Consider the following 21,703-nt stretch of genomic DNA (forward strand, 5'->3'; position numbering starts at 1 on the left):
GCGTGTATTGGCTCACCGCAACATCAAAACCCTCAAACAGTGACCGACGCAAGAAGCCTTTGTAGCTTTGCGCGTCACCCGCCGCTTATGTCCAACACTGGAGACGAGACACGCTGGATGATGCCCACGCAGGCGCGGCTCTTTGAGGAGACACAACAGGTGTGTGTGTGTGTGGCGCGTCAGGCTCCTGTCAATCAAAGCGACACTCACGAGAAGAAAACGCTCCATCGATAAGAGCAAAAGGCTGCGTGCTACGATTGTTTTCATTTTCCAACTGTTTTCATAAACGTGACTAATATTAAAATAATAATTAAAAATATGCAAATGTTATAATATTTTATGTTGACTTAGAATAAGAATACGACCTGCTTTGCTTTGCATGGATAACTTGTGTTTTGGAAAGGGAGGGAAAGGAAATCTGACACCGAACATTAAACTTTCAGTTCATCTTTTCTCTGAAAACGTGCAATCAAAGACTGTTTGCTTTATAACTGATCTCAAAGCTGTTTGTGACAATAATAGACCATAAAATGAAAGGATTCGATGTTAAGAACACACAGTCAGTAAAAACTGTTGAGTGGAGGAGATAAGGAGCCACCTCGTGGTCAAGCGCTGTCCAGTTGCAGATTAGCAGGGCTCAAATGAGCAAACTACATTTGAGGCAAAGAAAAAAAACAAATCCAAACATCACGGGTGGATTATGACCACCAGCACGGACGTGTTTTTCCCGTGACAATAAATAGGAACGTCTCTGCGCAGCCTATCGGAGTCTGGGATGCAATACGCATCCGAATGAAAGGAACGCCAGTCCTTTTTCTAATCCTTGGCTGTCCTTTTTTTTTTTTTTTTATCTCATTGCAGTGGGATCACTATGGGACAGCGAAGCGGCGGGACCTAGCCATGCGGATGATATTCCTGTAAGTGAAAGATAAAGGATAGTCTGCTTGAATTTAGTTGGCGCAAAACGCGCGCATGTAGGCAGGCAGCGTGTGCGTAAAAGTGGACCAAACATGTTCCTACTCCTGGTCCTTGCGCTCTATGCGGCCACAGGTGAATTTGTCTCCCCAGTCAGCTCCTGCCCGTCGCAGTGCAGCTGTTTTTACCACAACCTGAGCGATGGATCAAAGGCCAGGTAAGGCTTAAAAAACTTTAAAAAAAAAAAGCATGTATTGTATTGTGTATTGGGACAACTCTTGGTGATGATTGGATGGAAGGGGTAGAATTAAGGGGCACAAATAAATCCATTGCACTTTCTTCTCAGAACACTGTGTATTTGTCACTTTTTGTTTGTTCATGTTGTATGTTCACTGCGGTGTGCACAGCCCTCTACGGCGGTAAGCAGGTAATAAAACCAATAAAATAGGAATAGGCTAGGCTGCCAAGAGGGCAGGTGACGGTCACAATCACTATAAGAATAAAAATTGCATAGAACTCCAGCAGTGACTGACGTTGTGTCCGTCACTGTGGAGCACGAATGCAGACAAGGTAAAAAAAAAGAGGAAGAAAAAAATAAAAATAAAAAATAAAAACAAACAAAAAAAAGAAAAATAAAAAAAAGAAAAATAAATAAATAAATAAAGCATTTCTTGTTTTCAAATCAGGACAGATGTTTGCACAGATGTGTACTCGTGTGCAAATTATAATATTGGGAATGCATTATTTAATTAATACAGGCTCATCTTTCAAAGGCACTTTCAACACCCATATGTGCATTTTATATCATTTGGAAAGATTTTTTTAAATTTAATTTTTAAAATTAATCATCTTAGCAAATGTACTTAATATTTTTGCATTTTTTTTAAAAACATGTATTTTATTAATAACACAATTCTTTTTGATAGATTTTCAATTACTGAAGGCGTAAATTATGATTAAATGTGTAATTTGTGAAGTGTGATTCCGAATTAATTGAATTGTTTCCATTTTAGGAGTGTGATTTGTAATGATCCCGAGATATCCCTCGTGCCTGTCGGGTTTCCTGTTGACACGTCCAAACTACGGATTGAAAAGACAGCCATCCAGCGGATACCAAGCGAAGCCTTCAACTACCTCTCTACTCTGGAATTTCTGTGGATGTCTTTCAACACACTGTCCGCCTTGAGTCCAGACAGTTTCCGGGGACTGATCAACCTGGAAGAACTTCGCCTGGACGGGAATGCCCTAACCGCCTTTCCCTGGGAATGTCTCATGCTTATGCCCAGCCTCAGACTTCTTGATTTGCACAACAACCAGCTCACCTCACTGCCAGCGGACGCCACGACTTACATCAAGAATCTCACTTATCTGGATCTGTCCAGCAACAGCCTGCTGACCCTGCCGGCACAGGTGCTGTCCACGTGGCTGGCTGCAAGACCTCTGCAGGGGCCAGAGAGCTCCAAAATGATTCTCGGTAAGGGACAGCACATTATGAAACGCTGCACGTAAAAGGTGTTGCCTTATTTTGTGCGATACTGTTGCCATGCTTAATTATGTATTTACCAAAAACCTGAAGTCCTTCTGAGGGCATGCACAAGTAAACGCAGCTATATGAATATAGCCAAGTTGTTGTTTTAAATTAAATTAATTGCATTTTGGTCTATAAAACATAAGGTCATCATATGCGTCTTTCATTTTTCCCTCTTTTATGAGATTACATGACTTTGCCCTGAAAAGCATAATTCTAATTTTGGATCAATTTGTTTTCTCTTTATGTTTATGTGGAATCAATTTGGTCTTTTCACCTTTAAAAGCAGCTGCTGGCAAAGTGCTGCTGCTGCACGTTTGTGATCCAAGGAGAAATATTATATCATAAACGAGAGCAACTCATGACCTTGAGCATTTGATCATCGTCATCGTCGTCGTCATCATCATCATCATCATCATCATTGCCATAGTCATGGTCATGATGTAGTTTATGAATTAAATGTTAATCCTCTTATGGGATTAACATCCTAACATCGACATTAGCCATCTGCAGGCTGGCACATCACTTTGCACACAGCTGTGGACACTCCTGCAGCCTTACTTGTTCTCCCGCCCGCAGGTCTCCATGACAACCCGTGGGTGTGTGACTGTCGGCTGTACGACCTGGTGCAATTCCAAAAGTTTCCGACCCTTTCAGTGGCGTTCATTGACACCAGGCTGCGGTGTTCAGCTCCAGAGAGTGTGTCGGGTGTCATTTTCAGTGACACAGAGCTGCGGCGCTGTCAGCTCCCTCGCATCCACACAGCAGTGGCGCGAGTCCGGAGTGCTGCAGGAAACAATGTGCTGCTCCGCTGCGGCACCATGGGAGTCCCCATCCCGGATTTGACATGGCGCAGGGCAGATGGGCAGCTTCTTAATGGAACAGGTGATTCAGCGGAACAGATAATCCTTGCACTGTGCTTCAGATATGATGCTTTTTGTCAGCACTCTGTTAATTAAACCGACAGCTAGCGGTGGAGACAATAAGGCTGTAAATCTGAACTTCATGCTTCCCAGAAGTCATATTGTCTAGTTGCATTTTCATCGATTGTCCTTTATTGTGTAATAACCATAATCCCCCCCCCTTTCTGCCACCACAGTCCAGCAGGAAACCTCTAAGGAGGGAATCACCTGGTCCATCCTCAGCGTCCCAGCTGTGTCCTACAGTGATTCAGGAAAATACATTTGCAAGGCTAGTAACTATGAGGGGAATGCTGAAGCTGCAATTTCGCTCATCGTCTCTAACTCAACAAAATTAGAGGGGAACAAAACCAGTAAGGAAAAGAAGGCCAAAACCAAGAAACCCAACCAAATGGGCAAAGCTGCCTACCAGGAGAAACTGGTGGCCAGATATGTGGTTCCAACCTCCAGTTCCTCAGTTGTTCCTGCTTTGGATCCAAACTTTCCACCTGTTGGTCCCGATCCTGGAATACCCAATGACAACCCATCTGAAGGAGCGCCTACCTCCTTCAGTCCAGATGCACTCCTGGATCTGGAAAAGACCAATCTCAGCAACCTGGCAGCCAACACCTCGTCACTGCAGCAGGACCCAGACAGGGTGGTCCGCTCAGTTAAGGTGGTGGGAGACACAGACAACACAATCTCTCTGAACTGGAGAGCCCCTAAAGCCAAGAACACAACAGCATTTAGTGTGCTGTACGCTGTGTTTGGAGAGAGGGACATGAGGAAGATCAATGTCGGCGCGGGTCAGAACCGCGCAACCATCGAAGGGCTGGTACCCAGGACCAAGTACATTGCCTGTGTCTGTGTGAGGGGGCTGATCCCCAAGAAGGAGCAGTGTGTCATATTCTCCACTGATGAAGCAGCCAGTGCCACCGGCACCCAGAAGCTGATCAATGTCATCGTGATCACGGTGGCCTGCATCATCGCCGTCCCGCTGACTGTCATTGTGTGCTGTGGAGCGCTGAAGAGACGCATCCAGAAGTACTCGGGAAAGACAGCCAAGGACATTCAAGATTCCTATGTCACCTTTGAAACACTGTCACCTGGCACCAAGGCCAAAGGGCTTGAAGGTGAGTATCTGAACAGAGTGAATCCCGAGGAATCCAACAGATTGCTGTCGGCCCGCTCCAGCCTGGACTCTGAGGCCACTACTAAGATAGAGGGACAGCCGAACGAATACTTCTGCTGACATCATGCTCCAGCTCCGGCTCCGGCTCCGACTCCGACTCCTGCTCCACGTCACAACTATCCATATAAACCTCCTAATCCAACCCCCTACATGCAATCATATCCCTGTCACTGTCCACTCCCCCACCCCCATCTACACCCCCATCACTACATAGACACTCATCAGCATCCCGGGATCAGTCCCCCTCTCGCACGCTCCCATACGCCCACGCAATGGGATCCCCCACCGCCTGTACCTCCTCGTTGGATCGTGCCACCAACTCCAAAACCACAGAGAGCCAACTTCTGTCAAAGGACTTTTGCACGCTGCACGATAATGGAAATATCAGTTTAGAGAACGCTTCACATTTGAATAAACTTTCTTTTCCAGGGGTATATAATATGTGTCTCGCTGATTATCTGGAACTGACTGACATGAGTAATAAAATTAATTTCAAACCCGCTCATGCTTTTATGTTAAGAACAATGTAGTTATCACTACGCCTGTAAGATTTAAAAAAATGTCAAATGCTGAAATGATCATTGCAATTTAAATTTCATATTGCCCAGAAAAAACTCCTCTAAACGTGGTCTGACTGAAATAGAACTCACTGGGAACTACTCCATTGTTATATTATATATGTATGATATGATTTGTGTATATACTTGCATACAGTAAAGTCTGTGCCTCTGTGTTTGAGCCTGATATGTTCTTAGAGAAGATATGCACATTGGCATGGTTCATAGCTGGAGCTGGAGAGAAGTGCAGAACGGACCGAACTTTGACACTGTAAATATGATGGAAATGATGCAACATGAAATGTAAAATGATTTCTGTTCCCAGCAATGAGAAATACGTTCAAATATCTCCATGTATCTGTACTGTGCCACCTGGCATCATTGCCCCATTAAATGTACATCTATTCTTTCCAGCAAACCATAAATAAATAAACTTTTATACACACACAACTGGCTAGTACATTTGTGCTTCTAATTCTATTTGTCTAGTGGTCCACGACTTAAAAATGTAGAATACGTTATAAAGGTTGATGAGTTTATTAAAGGCAATAAATAATTTACTAATGCTACAGAAATCTCTCAGATTCTCTAAATTACAAACGGTTCCACCAGCAGTACATTCATGGTTATTGGAGTAGCCGTGTGTTTGATTTTTAGCTTCTTAATTCGGGAAAAAAACCAGCCTCTAATTAACCACTTTTTTGTGGATTTTGTGTTTTATAGGCTGAAATTTACAATAATCTATTGTGACTGTACACAGCGTTCCCAACACTGAGTCCAAGTAGGCGGTACCCATGCGTGTCATCCTTGAGAATAAGACGCCACTTGTCCAGCACAGTTACATCAGGGATTAAGTTTAATAGGCTTCTCCCGTCTGACGCACCCTGCGGTGACTTGAGCACGGATGTAGCCTTCAACTTCAGGACCTTTCGCAGAATATGGATAGAATTGATCACCTGCTAGTTGTAGTTTTGCTCAGTATTCACTGGCATGAAACATATTGTCAATGTTTACGCGGATGCAGCTGTGCCGGAGACCGCCATGGCAGGTAAGACCTGTTTGTCCGCCGTCCAGTCCTCACCGGGGCTGAACTGTTTCCACGCTCTGTAACTGTGCCACTGGGTGATGGATTAAAAACACATGGTCATGAGAATGTTTCTAGGCTGGAAATTTGAGGTCCTTGTAATCTGTATTTATGCATCGTCAGGTTCCACTCTAACCAGATGAACGTTCACTCTCTTCCTCTTGACCTACAGGTCAGTCGTTTGTATGGAGGAGAACGCGTTTGGGGCCATACCAGCCAACCTCCCTCACAATCTGACCAAAATACGCATAGAAAAATCTCACTTTACTGAAATACCCCGAGGGGCATTCTCACAAACACCCGCTTTGGAGAACTTGTGGTTGAACTTCAATGACATCACAGTGATAAACTCAAAGGGTTTGGAGGGTTTGGGGAACCTGACAGAGCTTCGTCTTCAAGGGAACAGGCTGCGATCAGTACCCTGGACAGCGTTCGAGGACACGCCGGGACTTAAGATCCTGGACCTGAAGCACAACCAGCTGGACGTCCTACCGGAGCATGCGTTAAGATTTTTACCAAGTCTGACTTATTTAGATTTATCCTTCAATCGGCTTACGGTAATATCGAAGGACGTCTTCCAAAACTGGCCTCTCTACCAAAAACTGCAGAACATGGAGGAGCGAGAGGCGATTGCTTCCGGTCAGAACGTTGTCCTGGCTCTCCACGACAACGCCTGGCTTTGCGACTGTCGCTTGAGGGGCTTCGTGGAGTTTATCAGGGCTCTAAGACCTCCGATCATACTGATGAACTCTTACTTGACCTGCTCAGGGCCGGCCTTTAGAGAGGGCAAGTTCTTCTACGAGGCAGAGCTGCTGGCGTGCATGAAGCCACTCGTCACCACCCCGGCCCCGAACGTGACTCTGCCCCTGGGGGAAAACGTCACCCTGCGCTGCCTCGCCAAGGCCAGGCCAGACCCGGCGGTGTACTGGACATATAGTATGAAGATGATAAGAGGATTTCACGGTGAGAAGTTGATGTCTAGAGCACGTCGTGCACACACTCAACTCAACTCAAGGGATACCTCGTGCTCAATTAGATACTAAAACACATTCGAAATCACGGATTGTTTGGGTTTAGGAGAATCATTTTGTTTCCATTTCATAATTTTTATTTCACACGCACACACACGCATTGACTACATCGTGTTTTTCATGAACAAGTCTCTTATTTCAGATTTTAAAAAGTAAAATTTCAATTTCAAAAAAGTTACAGCATAAAGTTATTTCGTTGTAAGCACATATTTGCCTTTGATGTGCTGTTTGTATTTAATATGCCTTTATTGTGTTGGGTGTTTTTAAAATGCCTTTACTGTGCTGTTGCTGGGATGTATCCTAGGATGTATCCGAGCAAGAGGTTGTTGCTAGGATACCTGTTTGTACCAGAATTACCTGATTTTTATTCCACATAATAAATCATTTTGATGCATGATTTCAGGATGACCACAATCATTAATATATTAATGACTAATCCACAAAGCACTGCATGTGATGAATTCTTACGTGAGGAGTATATTTATTTAGGGAACTTCAGTTCCAGTAAACTGTTCATTAAGCTTAATAAAAATGTGTGGACATGATACCGTCGTCCCCTTTCATGGAGACGCATGCAACTTATTTCTTACTTAAATTTGGTAAACAGTGTTTTACTATCGAAAATAGATTTTACACGTTTTTTTGTCCCTTCAAATAACACGAGAAATTCCCATTTTCTTTGCAGAATCTCATGAAAGGGTTGACGAGGACACGGTCAGATCCGTCCTGGCGATCCCGTCCCTCCTTGCAGCTGACCGCGGTGTCTACACCTGCACTGCCGTTAACTTCGTTGGAAACTCCTCTGTTGGCATTCTCCTGGATGTGCAGTCGCCTCCGGGCTCTCAGTCGTCCCTGATTCCCGGCATTCCAGCTCCACCTGCTCCTGGTGATGAGAATGTCTACATTGATATCCGCATTGCCAAGCAGACAGTACGTGGACTCTCCATTGAGTGGTACGCAGCCCTAGATCGCCCGGCTGAAACGTGGTTCACCATCCACTTTGGCCGCGCAGATGCTGCTAAAAAAGAAATGACCTCCATCGGTCCTGGGATCCGCACTTATTCAGTCTCTGATCTGATGCCTGCTACCAAATATGAAATCTGTGTCACCCTCAAGAACCAGACGCCCCGCCGTGGCCAGTGTGTTGTGTTTGTGACGGGGAGTGACATCGCCCAGCTGGAACAGAGGGAAAAGCTGATTCACATAGTGGTGATTGTTTTAGCCATGGTGCTGGCTGTGCCTATTGGCATGTATGCTTGTACCGCTGACACCAAGTTTGCCTGCCTGGAAGGCATCATGGATTCCTGGAAAAACAGACAGAGAGAAAACAGCTCATCGGAAATGGAGCGGGAGAGGCAAGGGACCTTCGACAGCTTGCAGGCTGCCAGTGATGAAAGCCTGGTTAATAAAGAAGGCAGTTCAGACCGGAAGGCGAGGAGGCGGTCAGAAGACAAACTGCATAAGGGAAAGCCCAATCACAGCCGACTCACAGCTGAGCTCTATTAAATGACTTGTTAAAGGAAAACGTCACATTGAATTTAGATCAGTTGAACCGATTTGTTTGAGCTTTGGCTTTCATCTCATTTATTCTTAGTTCTTGCTCTGGTCTCGCATGAGGAGTTTGTTGTGAAGGTGTGAATGGTGATTGATTGGTGAAATGGCATTGACCTTGCCACTGCAACACCATCATGGATCTGAAAATCTCTTTAACATGACGGAACGGCAAGTGATTGTGCACAGTGAAATGATGGTGACCTCATTAAACGTAGTTACAGCGGTCCAAAACGCATTGGCTCTTGTCTTACTGCTCAAGTTCCAGAGTTCACATGGAAATAAAATGGAATTAAATTGTGAATCAGTGTGTATTAGTAGCAGTGTGAGAGACCAAAAGCAAATGAAGTGACAAATAATCATCTCTTTTATGTCGTTTACATTTCTTCTTGTCATATGACCATTGAGATGTTTCTTCCTCTGGCTCCTCCATTAAAGGTGGATCCACGACAACGTCCACAGTCAAAAAATGTCCCGCAGCCTCGTTCATAATCTGTGATGCAGCAGTAGTTTGAATTAGTTAAGGCTCAGGACAAACAGAGGCAGAACGTCTCTGAAATGTAAAAATGTCAGTAACATATGTTTAATCCTCTTTGCTGCTCACTGTACATGTGCGTCACAGTTCCTTGTCCCCTGACGCCTGTGAATTCAACATCATTCCTGCATCCCTGTTGTCATACATGATCTGTGCTGCCCAATCCAGACAGATGGCACAATGGACATGCCTCAGCCAATGGTATTGCTCATTTAACGTAATACCCAAACACTGGCATCCTCTCCGATATCCCCTCCTGACGTCACGTTAGGATCAGATCACACCAGACCCCTCCTCCAAATGCAATCGCTGTCTCCCGTGTTTACGTCGACTTAAGGTCCGGTTGTCACACGAGGGGTCGGGATTGGCAGCTCTAACTTTCTGGAGCTCAGCATCTGCAGTTTTTTTTTGTTCTTCAGATGTGTTTTTACGATTTGAAAATGGGGGATTGATGTTGCTATTTGTTGTAATCCTTAATATCCTATCATACAAGACAATGTGAATTCTGTAAACAGCCAGTTGCAGCTTTTCCAGCAGAGAACACAATTTGAAACTTTATTTGGAGAAATATATTTCTCATTATGTGTCCCTAATATTGCATCAAAACACTCCAGCTGCTGACCTCATGGGCAACGCTGCTCAAAGACCAGGAGGTAGGCATGAGCCCATAAGGACCTCTTTATTATATTATTATTATTATTTTTATTCTTATAAGCAAAAATTTCATTTATATTTCAAAACCAGTCGCTTCAAAAACAAACCAGGCTTTTTGAACCCTGTGCATGTCCATCTTTCTTTCTAAAGCATCAGTGCTCTTTGCAACTTTTAACTCTGTAATCCTCTATCAAATAGCCCAGTAATCCTGGCTGCCTCTTAGCATGGCATAATGCATGATCGTTTGGGTTGTTGCTCATATTCCCCCGTTTCATTCTGGAGCACTAACAGCTCGCAGCACTGGAAAGTTTTTGTGTTCATGTGTGTAATGATTTTAAACTAAAATTTTATTCTGGTATATTTAAGTATCCTTGTTAAAGGATTGCCCTGCAAAATGTGGCATATTCATGAAAAAGCCTCCAACATGTATGTCAGATATAATCTGAGGGGGGGCAGTTTCTATTTTATCCCCAGAGCTCACTCTGCGTCATCACAACCCTGTGAAACGTGCCAGATGAGGCGGTAGAAAGTGCTACGCCTGCCACACACATCTTTTTGCTTCAATCTGGTTTTTAGCCATGGATGCAATATTGCACAAAAATAAACAAGTTGGTTCTTGGATTATTGAGGTTTAATCTGCAAATGTAATGTTTTATGTAACTTTGAAATAATGTGCATGTTTCGTCATGATGTCTACACAAATACCCAGCGAGTGGTTCGGTGTAACTTCGTAATTGGTGGTGCTCACATTGATATTAGAGCTCAGGAGAGGAATGGGGTTTGTATTGGGATAATATATTACATATTTGCAGAACATCTGGAGAGCTTTTCCTAAAAATAACTAACTAACTAGAAAAGCACTCGGAGAGCGGCGACTTCCACCGATTGAAAATAAACCTTTAGCAATTCGATTCACATTAATATCATTATTAGTTAAGAAGTTATTAATTTCTAATCCTGAATAGTCGCAGCTGCCTGATTGTGACCAGATTGGCCACAGTGTCCCACTGGCGGTCTGTCCTTCATACCTGCAGCCAGGGACGGGGACTTAAATCTGAAATAACTCCATTACCATTATAGATTAAATTATCTAAAAGAACACAAAACAGTTACCTAATTTGGAAAAATGAGGTAGTGTTGACAGAGTATTGCACCTGTAATCAAGTAATTCATAGTGTAACAATACAACTCTGGGTAACTCTGCTTTTTTACACTTCTGTACTTTCAGCAGGGTAAAAATAGAATTTGTTTTTTTGACATTATTTTTTTTATATAAATATTTCTTCCACCACTGTTCAAATTCCAAATTATCTTTTATTGCTTGTAAAATCTCAAGAGGTTTTTTTTAGCCTCTTCTTTTTTTTAAATCACACCAATAGAAACCACCACATACAATAGTAAACAGATGAAATGGTCTTTTAGATCAGAAAAGAAACACATTGTGACCTTCAACAGTGTTTTCCACCTGCCCAGCAGGTCTTCCTAATGTGATCACTTTGCTTCCCCTCCTTCAGACTGATCTCCTGTAAGAAGATTGGCTGCATCCCAAACAATCAGACTCGCTTTTTGAAAACTGTAGACTTCATTCCCGAGAGAGAAGTGAAAAACTTTAAGCCACTAATGTGTCAACAAATGGTTCAAAATGTGGACTTTAAAAAATGGCTCAGAAACAAACAATCATGATCTACTGTAAATAATGAAACATATGAAAATGACATCATCGATAAAGGAGGAATTAATTAATATTTGAGCTGTAACAGTGTGTTTTAATCTTTGAAATACCCCCCCGCCCCAAAACACACACACAAGCACAGAAGAAGCACTATTGATTGTGTTTCAAAAGTTCATCCTTAACCTTAGAAACATAAATCATCAAAACAACTGCAACTTAAGATCCAAGATCTTCATCATCAAATTAACTACCGGTACATGATATGTGGATGTTTTCAATTCCATTTTCCCATCTGTGCAAAGGACAAAAGGAAAATACCATGTGTGAGGGAGTGCACATTTGAACATCCACCTTTGTGACAGCCGCTGCAACAAATGCTCCGGGACCTCAAGCTGACTTTGTTTTGTGCAGCACTAGTGATGCTTCAGCATCCTCTTCTGCTCCAGTCTCATCTTCAGCTCTGAAACCATTGCTCTGTTCATAGTGTCCTGTCTGTTTATGCCTGGCTTCTTTTTGGGTTTGACTGTTGCCACTGTTGCTGAGACGGTGGGTACCGCCCACTGCCTCTGTCCTGGGAAGTAGGCAGGCAGTGGAGGGGGCAGACATGGGGCACAAGGTGGTGGAGGTGGAGGCCACTGTCTGACAACATTATTGACATTGTTGTTATAGTTGACATTCTCGACAGTGATGTTCTGCTCCTGTTCTTCCTCCTCCACTTGGAATTTTTCGCCGGGATTTTCAGGTTTCTTGAAGGGGTTTTGGAAGTTCCAGGCTTTCTGCTTCCTCCTCCTGATGCGGCGGATCGGCAAAATCCTGTTGGACTTTTTGTTGCGCATGAATATTGCAGTGGAGATGAAGACCGTGACAACGACCATGAGACTAATGACACCAGCAAGCATCCCGAGGATTTGCAAAGGCTTGTTTCTACTCTGCATCAAAAATGATCCCAAAGGCCCCCCATTGATTCGGGTCTGTAAAAGAGCACAGGGAGAATTCACATCCAAGGGACTGAAGTCATAGTCCGTCACACAACAAGTTACTTTTCATGACTCTCCTGTGTACTGTATATACTGTAGTACTGCAAGCATTCATCATTTGGCCTAAAACATCTTGTAAGATAATGGCATCTACCACCGCCAAGGAGGTTATGTTTTTGCCGCCGTTTATCTGTCTGTCTGTCTGTTAGTTAGTAAGATATCTCAAAAACTTAAGGATGGATTGATGACATTTTCAGGAAATGTTGGGAATATTACCAGGAGCAGATGACGATCCAGAAGGGATCCTGGATTTGGTTGATTATTGACCGATGTAAATCACAGCCATAAAGTGGTCCGATGTGCACTCGCATGCAAAGTGTCTTCTTAACATTCAGTTAAATCAGTTAAAAATGCACATCAACTCCGATTCCCTTTTACATTTCATGGTTGGTTTAATTTAGAACCTTTTGGCGATGATCCAGATCACCATGTGGACGGTGTAAATCTAATTAGCAGGGAAATGAGCTGCTTGGCGGAGGCCTGCGCTCGCTGAGTGCTTTTCTAGTTGGATATTGTTTAATTTCTTCAAGACAAGATCAGAGAGGTTGGAACTGCATCTAGATATCTGAATTTATGTGAAAACAAAAAAAATATGAATAATTGATTAGTATTATTGAGTATTATTGTTCTCCTGTACTCTTTTACAGACACAACTTTGTCCTATACCACAAAATCCCTTGAAGGTGTTATATTACAAGTTCCTGGTACCACTGACTGAAAACAGTTCTGCTGTGTTGATGATCTCACGGCAAGCTCCCACTATGGCACAGGTCTCCTTGTAATCTTTCTGATCTTGCCCTGAGCTTTTATACGGGACCTTTTCACAGAGTTCCAGTATATAAGAGTTGAAATGAAGATTGTCAGTGAAATGGCGAAGGTGACAACAGTCAAACAAATCCCAAACACTGCCCCGGGACGTTTTCTTAGGCCCAAGAAGTATGAGACAAATCTGGACTTGATCTGAAAACATGACAATTGCATTCGTGTGAGATAGTTTTAGGATTACAAATGCATAATAATAATTCTTACTTAAGCACACAACTGTAATGGTTTAGGCTGCAGAAAAACGGCATCCCTGCATACATCTTGTTAGTAGGCATCGGTAGGCAGTGTCAGATTGGGCATTCATAGTATTCTAACAGAATATCCCACCTCAGCAGAAACAGAATTTTCTATAAGACCAAAACATTTACATTTATTTTTACTCAATGTAAAATACTGTTGAATAAAAACATGAGCATATTTGCTCCTGCTTACCGCCTCAGCGATGTCGATCTTGATGACTGCAGTGGTGCTGAAGGATGGCTGGCCCTGGTCCCGGGCCTGCACCACCAGGGACCAGGTGCAGTCGGCCTGCTTGGTGATGTTTTGAATGATGGCCATCGACTTGATGTAGGACTTGAGCACAATCTCCCCCGTGTCAGCATCGATGTCAAAGATGTTGTTGTCTGGCTCAGCTTTCATGATGGTGTATTCGATAACATTGTTGGGTATTTCGGCGTCGGCGTCTACAGCCTGCGCCAAAGGAGATGCATTTGGTTAAAACAGAATTGGGTGGTAGGCTGTTTACAGTATGAGTAGGACACATACCTCTATTTTCACTGGTGCTCCGATCACCATAGTGGTTTCAAGAAAGTTGTCATTGAACGCAGGGGGGTGGTCGTTCAGGTCCAGGACAGTTACAAAGACCTCGGCTAGGCTGTACTTCCCCTCTGTGTCCTCTGCCTTCACATAGAAGTTATACTTGGATCTCACTTCTGCATCCAGGCTTGCCCACGGCTGGGTGTAGATGATCCCAGTTGTAGGCTGGATCAAAAACCTGTAAATGGTGACATGATCTTATGCTAGCCTATAGCGACTTCACAGTGAAGGTAGTCAGAAACAAACAGTCTATTTTCTCCTCCAATCCCATTAAAGGATTAACTAAGATGGAGGGAAACAAGGCAAAGGGCAGGACTGCATGAGCCTGTCCATGTTGAAGGCTATTGTAAAACAGGAATTTTGGAATAGTCTGAAGCAAGACAGTTTCCAAAAGGCTTTGGCTATGCAAGTATCAATAAACCTCTATCCTCGACTTGTTGCTGAACTCCGAGAGTATCATGCAACATCACATCTTGAGTCTGAGTTAAAAATCTGGACTGAGACACAAGACAAAAAACGTTTTTAGCACAGACGCAACAGAAATGTTTCTCCTGGATTTCTAATAAAAAAGGAGTTCAAAGTAAATAACAGGAAATCCCCGAAGGCGCCGTGATACCTACATGCATTAGAGAACTCTGCTCCAATGTGAGCTATTAAGTTAGTTATTTAAAACAAGCATATATTATATGCTCATTCATTTCCTTTGGAACAAATGTCCCTGGTTAAAACCACATAAGTTACATTCTTATACTCACAAGTCAACCCCTGATCCGTAGATGGAGTATTTCACTTCACCCCACGGTCCTGAGTCTGGGTCTGTAGCCTGCAGACAGACAGAACACATGTTGTGGTGTGGTTGTTGCATACATCTGGGCGGTTGATTATCATTTTCACAGGGTGGTCCTTAATTCCTCTTTCTCTCACTGCATTACTATGACTTATCTCCCCCTTTTCCTTGCATAATGTTTGGTTAAAGTCAGATTTCTTCTTACTTTCCTCCATAATATGCTTAAAAACCCTGAAAATGTGCCAGATTTGATAGCATGTCTTTGGAGGAAAGAGAAAAAGAGATTTGTCGGCCGCATGAACTCTGTAAACCGAATAAATCTGAGCAGGGGTCAGCTATAAAAAGACAGATTTTTGATGTCATATGAGCGTCATCATCGGCGTGGGAGTGAGCCAATCTCAGCTGGCTGCTGCAGAGATGTCTGTTTGCTGTCTCCATTTGTCCAAGGTCACTCAGTGGCTGCTCTTTTATCTGATTGAAATTGTCTGGGATCAAGAAAATGAGCCTCTGTGGTGTTCATGCAGGGGCAGGATTTATTAGCAATCGTCCCTGCTGCTCTGAGCATCCATCCATCCATCTATCTATCTATCTGCCTTGTACTATCAGGCTTCAGAGAAAAATCTGGGACTTTGATGTTACACAACGAGATGAAAGTGATAGCCATCTGGCAGCTTACCTCCCCTGGCTTTTATCTACATGTTTTCATGTATTATCCCCCTGCTGCCCAAAAAGTCTACATTTAAAGAATTAACGGCTCTCTGGGGTTTTTGTACAAATCAGCGCTCGTGTTCAGCTCAGAGTGACGTACGACGGTGATGGCGTGTATTTTTAGACAGGATGACAGCGTGCTTACTGTGACTGACACCACATTGGAGCCACCGGGTGAGTTCTCTGGAATTCTGGAGATGTAGTAATCCGAGGAGAATTTGGGAGAGTTGTCATTGGTGTCAAGGAGATGAATGACAACGTCTGCAGTGGCACTGAATCTTTCAGGCGTGTCAACCTCGATAGCAAGCAGCTAAAAGGTATAAATAAAGACATAAAGCATAATGTTAGCGGAAACCCGAGCATCTATTTAGAACATTTCTACATTTTTGATTTTGAGTCCATTTCTTCTTCACGGTGATGCATCGTGGTTTAACCTTGTATCTAAGAAAATGGTATTTCTCATAGTCCATGGATGCAGAATCCTCGACTAAGATTGTGACTTGGGCCTCGTTGAGAACAGTCTGAGGGACGACTCTCAGCATCCTCCCTGGGCCAATCAGTTTCAGATTGAATTTGGCATTTGCACCCTACAAAACCAAACACAGATCACACATTCAGATTATCTTATTAGTGAGCACATTAATGTTTTTATTTAGTAATCTAATCTTGTTACAGACATGGATCCACGGCATAAATCGTCACTTATGCTGACTTTCAATGCAATACAAATATATCTCTGACAATGGAAGACCTGTAAACATGTCATGGATATAGAAGGCAAGAGACCAGCGTGAACATGATGTTAATGGCTTCAAAGGTCACTGTAAAGAGCAGCTTTTCTCATTTTTTCCAAATCAAGATCAGACGAGGATCAATCGTTGGCCCCACCTGATCAGAGTCATTGACTGTGATTTTCAGTCCCCGCAGTATCTCTCCCTCCGGTGGATGCTCACACATGGTCAACTCAAACATGGTCTGGGGGCCATGCTCTCCGTAGAAAGTAGGCGGGTTATTATTAAGGTCCACCACACGGATCACCACCGTGGTTACCCCGTAGTCCATGAGTCGGCCTTCAGGACTTACTTCTGATGCCTGGGAGGGGGGTAACATTTAAACCCATCAGCCCATATCGATCAGTTCTTTAATAAACTTTGCAATGAGGAGGGGAAATAAATGTGCCTTTTTTTCAGTTGAACAAAGCAGAGGAATGGACCAGAACTTACCCTGACTTGGATGTTAAATATCTCTCTCTTCAGGTGGACGGGGAGTATTTGTAGGGTGATACAGCCACTTGTTTCATTGACGTGGAAAACTCCATCGTCACCTGGCAAAGTAGAACAGAACTATAGGAACATTTTGGCTTTATGCTAAAAATTATTCTGATTTTCTTTTATGGAATTTCTTACCACCATCAAAGGAATAAATGATGGGATTGGGATTTCCCAGGTCACCGTCTTTGGCTACAACAGTGAATATTTCAGATCCCTGTAGGAAAAGATCACCTGCTGTTAAACCAATAGTTAATGAATGATTATTTGTGAACATTGAAGGTAAATCTGATTTTGCCATCTGGCTGTAAAATATACTTTGAATATTTGCATTTATCCACTGCAAAATATACTTTTTCTTAAACATCTATTTAAATAATCTTTTTTTCCTGCATCATATTTTCAAAAAAAACTGATAATTTCCAACACAACAGCAGACATTAGGAGGAATTTCGAGTGCGTCATCCTGTGGCTGGTGCACAGCTCATCAGAACAAACCACAAATCTGTCATCAAATTTTAAAATGTCACTGCCATAACTACGTCATTTGGATGAGAGCGAGACCAGGCAATCTGTCCTGTGATGCTGCGGTGACATTTTGTAACTGCGTTTACCTCCCGTGATTAAAGCTGCGAACACGGGCAGTGACGGCATCACTATAAATGTCAGCAATCATTTGTTGTGTGATAAGAAATAATGCTGCTCTGGGCACTTTAATTGAATATATATATATTTATTTATACTTTTTTGGGACTGTGAATGGACAAATCAACTGTGTCGTTTGCTTGTCTCTTGCTATGCTGTGAAAATTCAGTGAAGTTCTGTAAATGTATTATTTATCATAACACAAGCAGCGTTAATTAGATCAAGCACAAAACCACAGTTACATACTCACCGGCTCTGACACTTCATAAACATAACCAAAATACGGCGTCCCAATAAAAGATGGGGACGTGTCCTGCGCATCTACAACGTTGACTGTCAGGGTGGCGGACGATGACATGAACTGCTCCTTGCCATTGAAATTTCCACCGCCATCCTGGAACAGGAGACAAAGTTGATAAGCAGCAGTCCAATCAAATTTTTTTATTTTTCAACTTTCATTCAGTGTTTTTAACACAAATATGTTTTGCGTGATCTTGAGATCTGTCAAATGATGTTTCTGATACATGTGTGCTTGTTAGCAGTCCCTGTTTTTTTGTGCGTCGCTGCATTTCTAGACACGAAAGCACATCCTGAAAGTCAAACAGTCCATGGGCTGTGACATTCAGTGCATTCTGACATATCCGTTACCTTGGCAATGACGGTGACGAAGTGTGTCTTCGTTTTCTCAAAGTCCAACATTTCCCCAGCTTTAATACGAAGGACACCACTGTGTCTGTCGACGGCAAAGAGAGCAGGCCGAGGATTCTGTGATGGAGAAAACAGCTGGCTGTTAATCGCGTTTAAGGTCGCGTGAATAAAACTCTAAAGTCCCATTTACAACCACACACGTGAGATATCGCGATATGCAATCGGTAGACAGCATAAAAAAAATACTCAGTGCCTCTTGAATTGTGCCACAGTTTGCATGGTGTCTATCAGAATCAGTCCATCTGGATCCACAGAGCCTGCATGCTCAAGGACGGGGCGGGCAGGTGAAAGCTACTGGGTCCAGATGTGCACTGCCTTACTCCCTTGCACCCAAGACCAGCTGTTCTTTGGGCCTAATATTCCAAAGTGCAAGCTAACATAGACCCCCCCTCACCACCGCAACTCACCCCCCCCCCACCCAAAGCAGCTTTCTAAGCTTTGGAGTACCTGACACAAATGTAATTGTGGTTTAATCCCCATTCTCGTTACATACATGAGTATTAATAAATGTAGCAGGTGTTGAACTTGTTATCAGCACATCGCATTACTTGCACTGCAGAATTTAGTTAGAACTCTATTAGAGGGAGGTTTAAAAAAATGTTTTCTGCTTTTGTGTCACATGCAATGTTCAAATTGTCTCACTGCAGGGTGATACCTGGAGGTAGTAGGTAACCGAGCCACCTGAGCCTGTGTCCCGGTCCACTGTCTCCACTTTGTAGATGCTGCTGCCAGATTCAGTCGTCTGAAATGTGCAACAACAACAAAAAAAAAAACACAATCCAGGTGAAGAAAGGAAGGAAGAAATGATGCAGCATTTGTTTATTTTCATGCATTTATGGTAATGCACTGTCCTTTTTGCATGATGTGAGACTGAGGTTTCCATATGAATTCAAATTTCAAAGGTTCACAAAGCAAACGTCACATTTAAACTTACCTCTACTACATTTATGACTGCAGGCATGTTTTGGAATTCAGGCCTTTCATCGTTTGCATCCATTACAAATACCGTGACTCTTTCCACAACCTATAAGGGCAAGAGATTCGTCTTAAACATGAAACACGCTGCTTCATGTTAAGGTGCAACACTTGCAAACACAGTCCCACATTAAACTAGGTGTTTATACCCTGCTTTTCCCATCAGTGATGCTGACAAAGACGCCAATGGAATCTTGTTTCTGAGAACAAGTGAAAACAGTTTAAGCATTGATGATGAAAAAACAAATTCCATGTGAAATGTTTCATAGAATTCACATTGGCCATTTCCTTCTAACTCTGAGGCCTTCTTTGGCTTACCTCTCTGTCAAGCTGGTCCACTAATGTGATGTTTCCAGAGACGGGGTCAACCCTGAAGTATTCCTTGGAGCCTGGCTCAAATGAAAGACCGTACCTCACCTCCTGGCCCTCGGGGTCTGAGCCATTGAGACGATATATCTGTGTACCTAAAAGAAAGACATCAGGAATCAGTCTCTTCTTTCGACTGACTCAAACACATTTGGAAGAGTGAATGCCTATCTTATTTAACAGAAGAGACTACGACTCAGTGGGAACAGCACGATAAGCATCCTGACTGAAGGTGTAAAATGACAGATTCACAGCCAGGAATCTGTTGCTCTACTCAACAGGTGGTACAGTATATGAGAAGGTTAGTGCGAGCCCACGACATCTGCTCATCTATCAAATGGTATTTAACTATAACTTTGGCAACCGAAAGATGGCATCTTCTTGATTAGTTGTTGCGACAGCTTATTAGGTGCCCACACTGAATGTTCTGCGTGACGGAGGTCCATCTCACCGACAGCTGTGTCCTCTGAAAGGCTGAACAGTGCCAGGTTCCCGTTGTGGCTGTACGGCCCATTGTCGTAGAAGTAGGGGGCAAAGTCCGCTTGTGCTGAGAGCAATGACGTAAAACCATTGTTGAATGCTCAAAATCTTTTTATTTCATTCACCTTAAATCGTAAAAACAATAATACACAAACTCTATAAAAAAAACCCTTAGAGAGTCTTTTATGACCCTTGCAAAATATTATAGAGATATTGCTGTTTCGCTGATTAAATATTATTAATGTATACCAATGTGGACATACAAACACTCCCTGCTTTACCTGAAACCTCTAACTGTAGTGGGATTAAAGGTTAGTTACGTCAACCTCTTAAAATACCACCTCTAAACATAGACATGAGATCAGTCGATGTGGAAATAATGCTTGCATTCATAATATCACAGTTAAAAATGTGCATTTCTTTTTAGGCCTGGGTTAATTTCACATTTCCATTAACACCAAAATAATTGTAAAATAATTTATGTGGCTCATGGCGTAAACTTCAGGAGGAACTAACCAGGGCTGTAAAAAAAACATGAATGAATTGAATACAACATGACATTAAATTAGAGGGTAAATAAAGCACCAATCCAACACTTCCACATACCAAAAAAACAAGCCATCTGATTGGGCACAAAGTTAATTGTAAGCAGGGAACCGAAAAAATGGAACTTACCGAAGCAGGTGTGAACAAACACAAAAACCAGTGGTAAATAAAATATCTTCACATTCTTCATCCTAAAGCGTGAAGTCATGAAGGTGCACCATGAACACGGCTCCGTGGAGAGTCCTGCACATGAGAAGCAGCTCCGAAGGTGTTTGTGGGTGATGGCAGACGGCTGAAGGCAGGTGCTCACATGATAATCCAATGACACAACTTAAGAGCTACTGCCGGGCCCCTTCAGTCCAACCGGGCCCGAGCACCAATCCACAGGGATGCAACTGTCTGCAGGCTGGACAGAACTTTACACGTGATGGATGGGAATATTTCACCCTGTCACTACATTTTTGTTATTTAAGTAGATCGACAACTTTTATTTGTGAGAATTAAATAATAAATATACATTTATTTTCTGAGGTATAAATAGTCAAGATTAATTCAGTCTCAGGATGCAGATACTGCAAAATTATTAGCGATATAATTTTAATATTATACCATTCCTTTGGAAATAATAATGCAGTCAAAAATGCAATTTGTGTGTGTGTGTGTGTGTGTGTGTGTGTGTGGGAGGGGGGGGGGTGGGGGGGGGGTGGGGGGGGGGGGGGGGGGGGGGTGTCAATCATTCATTTGGTCTTTGAAGGATAAAAGACATCACTTTCACATGTTGCTCCTTCAAAACAAGCTCACCTGTCAGGTTACATTTTATGCTGTGGTCAGCTTTAATTCTCACCGTCCTGGCAGGTGGCCGGCCTAAAGATTAACCCACTGTGTTCTAATCTCCCTTCATCTTGTAATGCACAGAGCCTGTCT

The 21,703-nt window shown here is 42.9% G+C and overlaps 3 protein-coding genes across 3 annotated transcripts; 2 read left to right on the top strand and 1 right to left on the bottom strand.

Annotated features, from left to right (window-relative positions):
• Positions 1–1,010: 1,010 nt before the first annotated feature.
• Positions 1,011–4,594, top strand: lrit1a (leucine-rich repeat, immunoglobulin-like and transmembrane domains 1a). The gene is made up of 4 exons (XM_068741386.1): positions 1,011–1,132; positions 1,929–2,389; positions 3,023–3,328; positions 3,543–4,594. Exons 1-4 carry the CDS (start codon positions 1,011–1,013, stop codon positions 4,592–4,594), a joined length of 1,941 nt encoding a protein of 646 aa, XP_068597487.1.
• A 1,435-nt stretch (positions 4,595–6,029) lies between these two features.
• lrit2 (leucine-rich repeat, immunoglobulin-like and transmembrane domains 2) lies at positions 6,030–8,712 on the top strand. Its single transcript, XM_068741479.1, has 3 exons — positions 6,030–6,139; positions 6,348–7,138; positions 7,892–8,712. The coding sequence occupies exons 1-3, from the start codon at positions 6,030–6,032 to the stop codon at positions 8,710–8,712; spliced, it is 1,722 nt and encodes a 573-aa protein (XP_068597580.1).
• A 3,319-nt stretch (positions 8,713–12,031) lies between these two features.
• cdhr1a (cadherin-related family member 1a) lies at positions 12,032–20,987 on the bottom strand. Its single transcript, XM_068741452.1, has 17 exons — positions 20,909–20,987; positions 20,205–20,300; positions 19,706–19,851; positions 19,537–19,587; positions 19,347–19,436; positions 19,068–19,154; positions 18,353–18,469; positions 17,955–18,098; positions 17,198–17,276; positions 17,015–17,115; positions 16,680–16,883; positions 16,226–16,378; positions 15,937–16,101; positions 15,052–15,119; positions 14,246–14,474; positions 13,913–14,170; positions 12,032–12,589 (listed from the first exon to the last, which is right to left on the bottom strand). The coding sequence occupies exons 1-17, from the start codon at positions 20,985–20,987 to the stop codon at positions 12,032–12,034; spliced, it is 2,625 nt and encodes an 874-aa protein (XP_068597553.1).
• Positions 20,988–21,703: the final 716 nt, after the last annotated feature.

The sequence above is a fragment of the Brachionichthys hirsutus genome, chromosome 7 (assembly GCF_040956055.1).
Source record: "Brachionichthys hirsutus isolate HB-005 chromosome 7, CSIRO-AGI_Bhir_v1, whole genome shotgun sequence".
In the NCBI taxonomy this organism is placed as follows: Eukaryota; Metazoa; Chordata; class Actinopteri; order Lophiiformes; family Brachionichthyidae; genus Brachionichthys; species Brachionichthys hirsutus.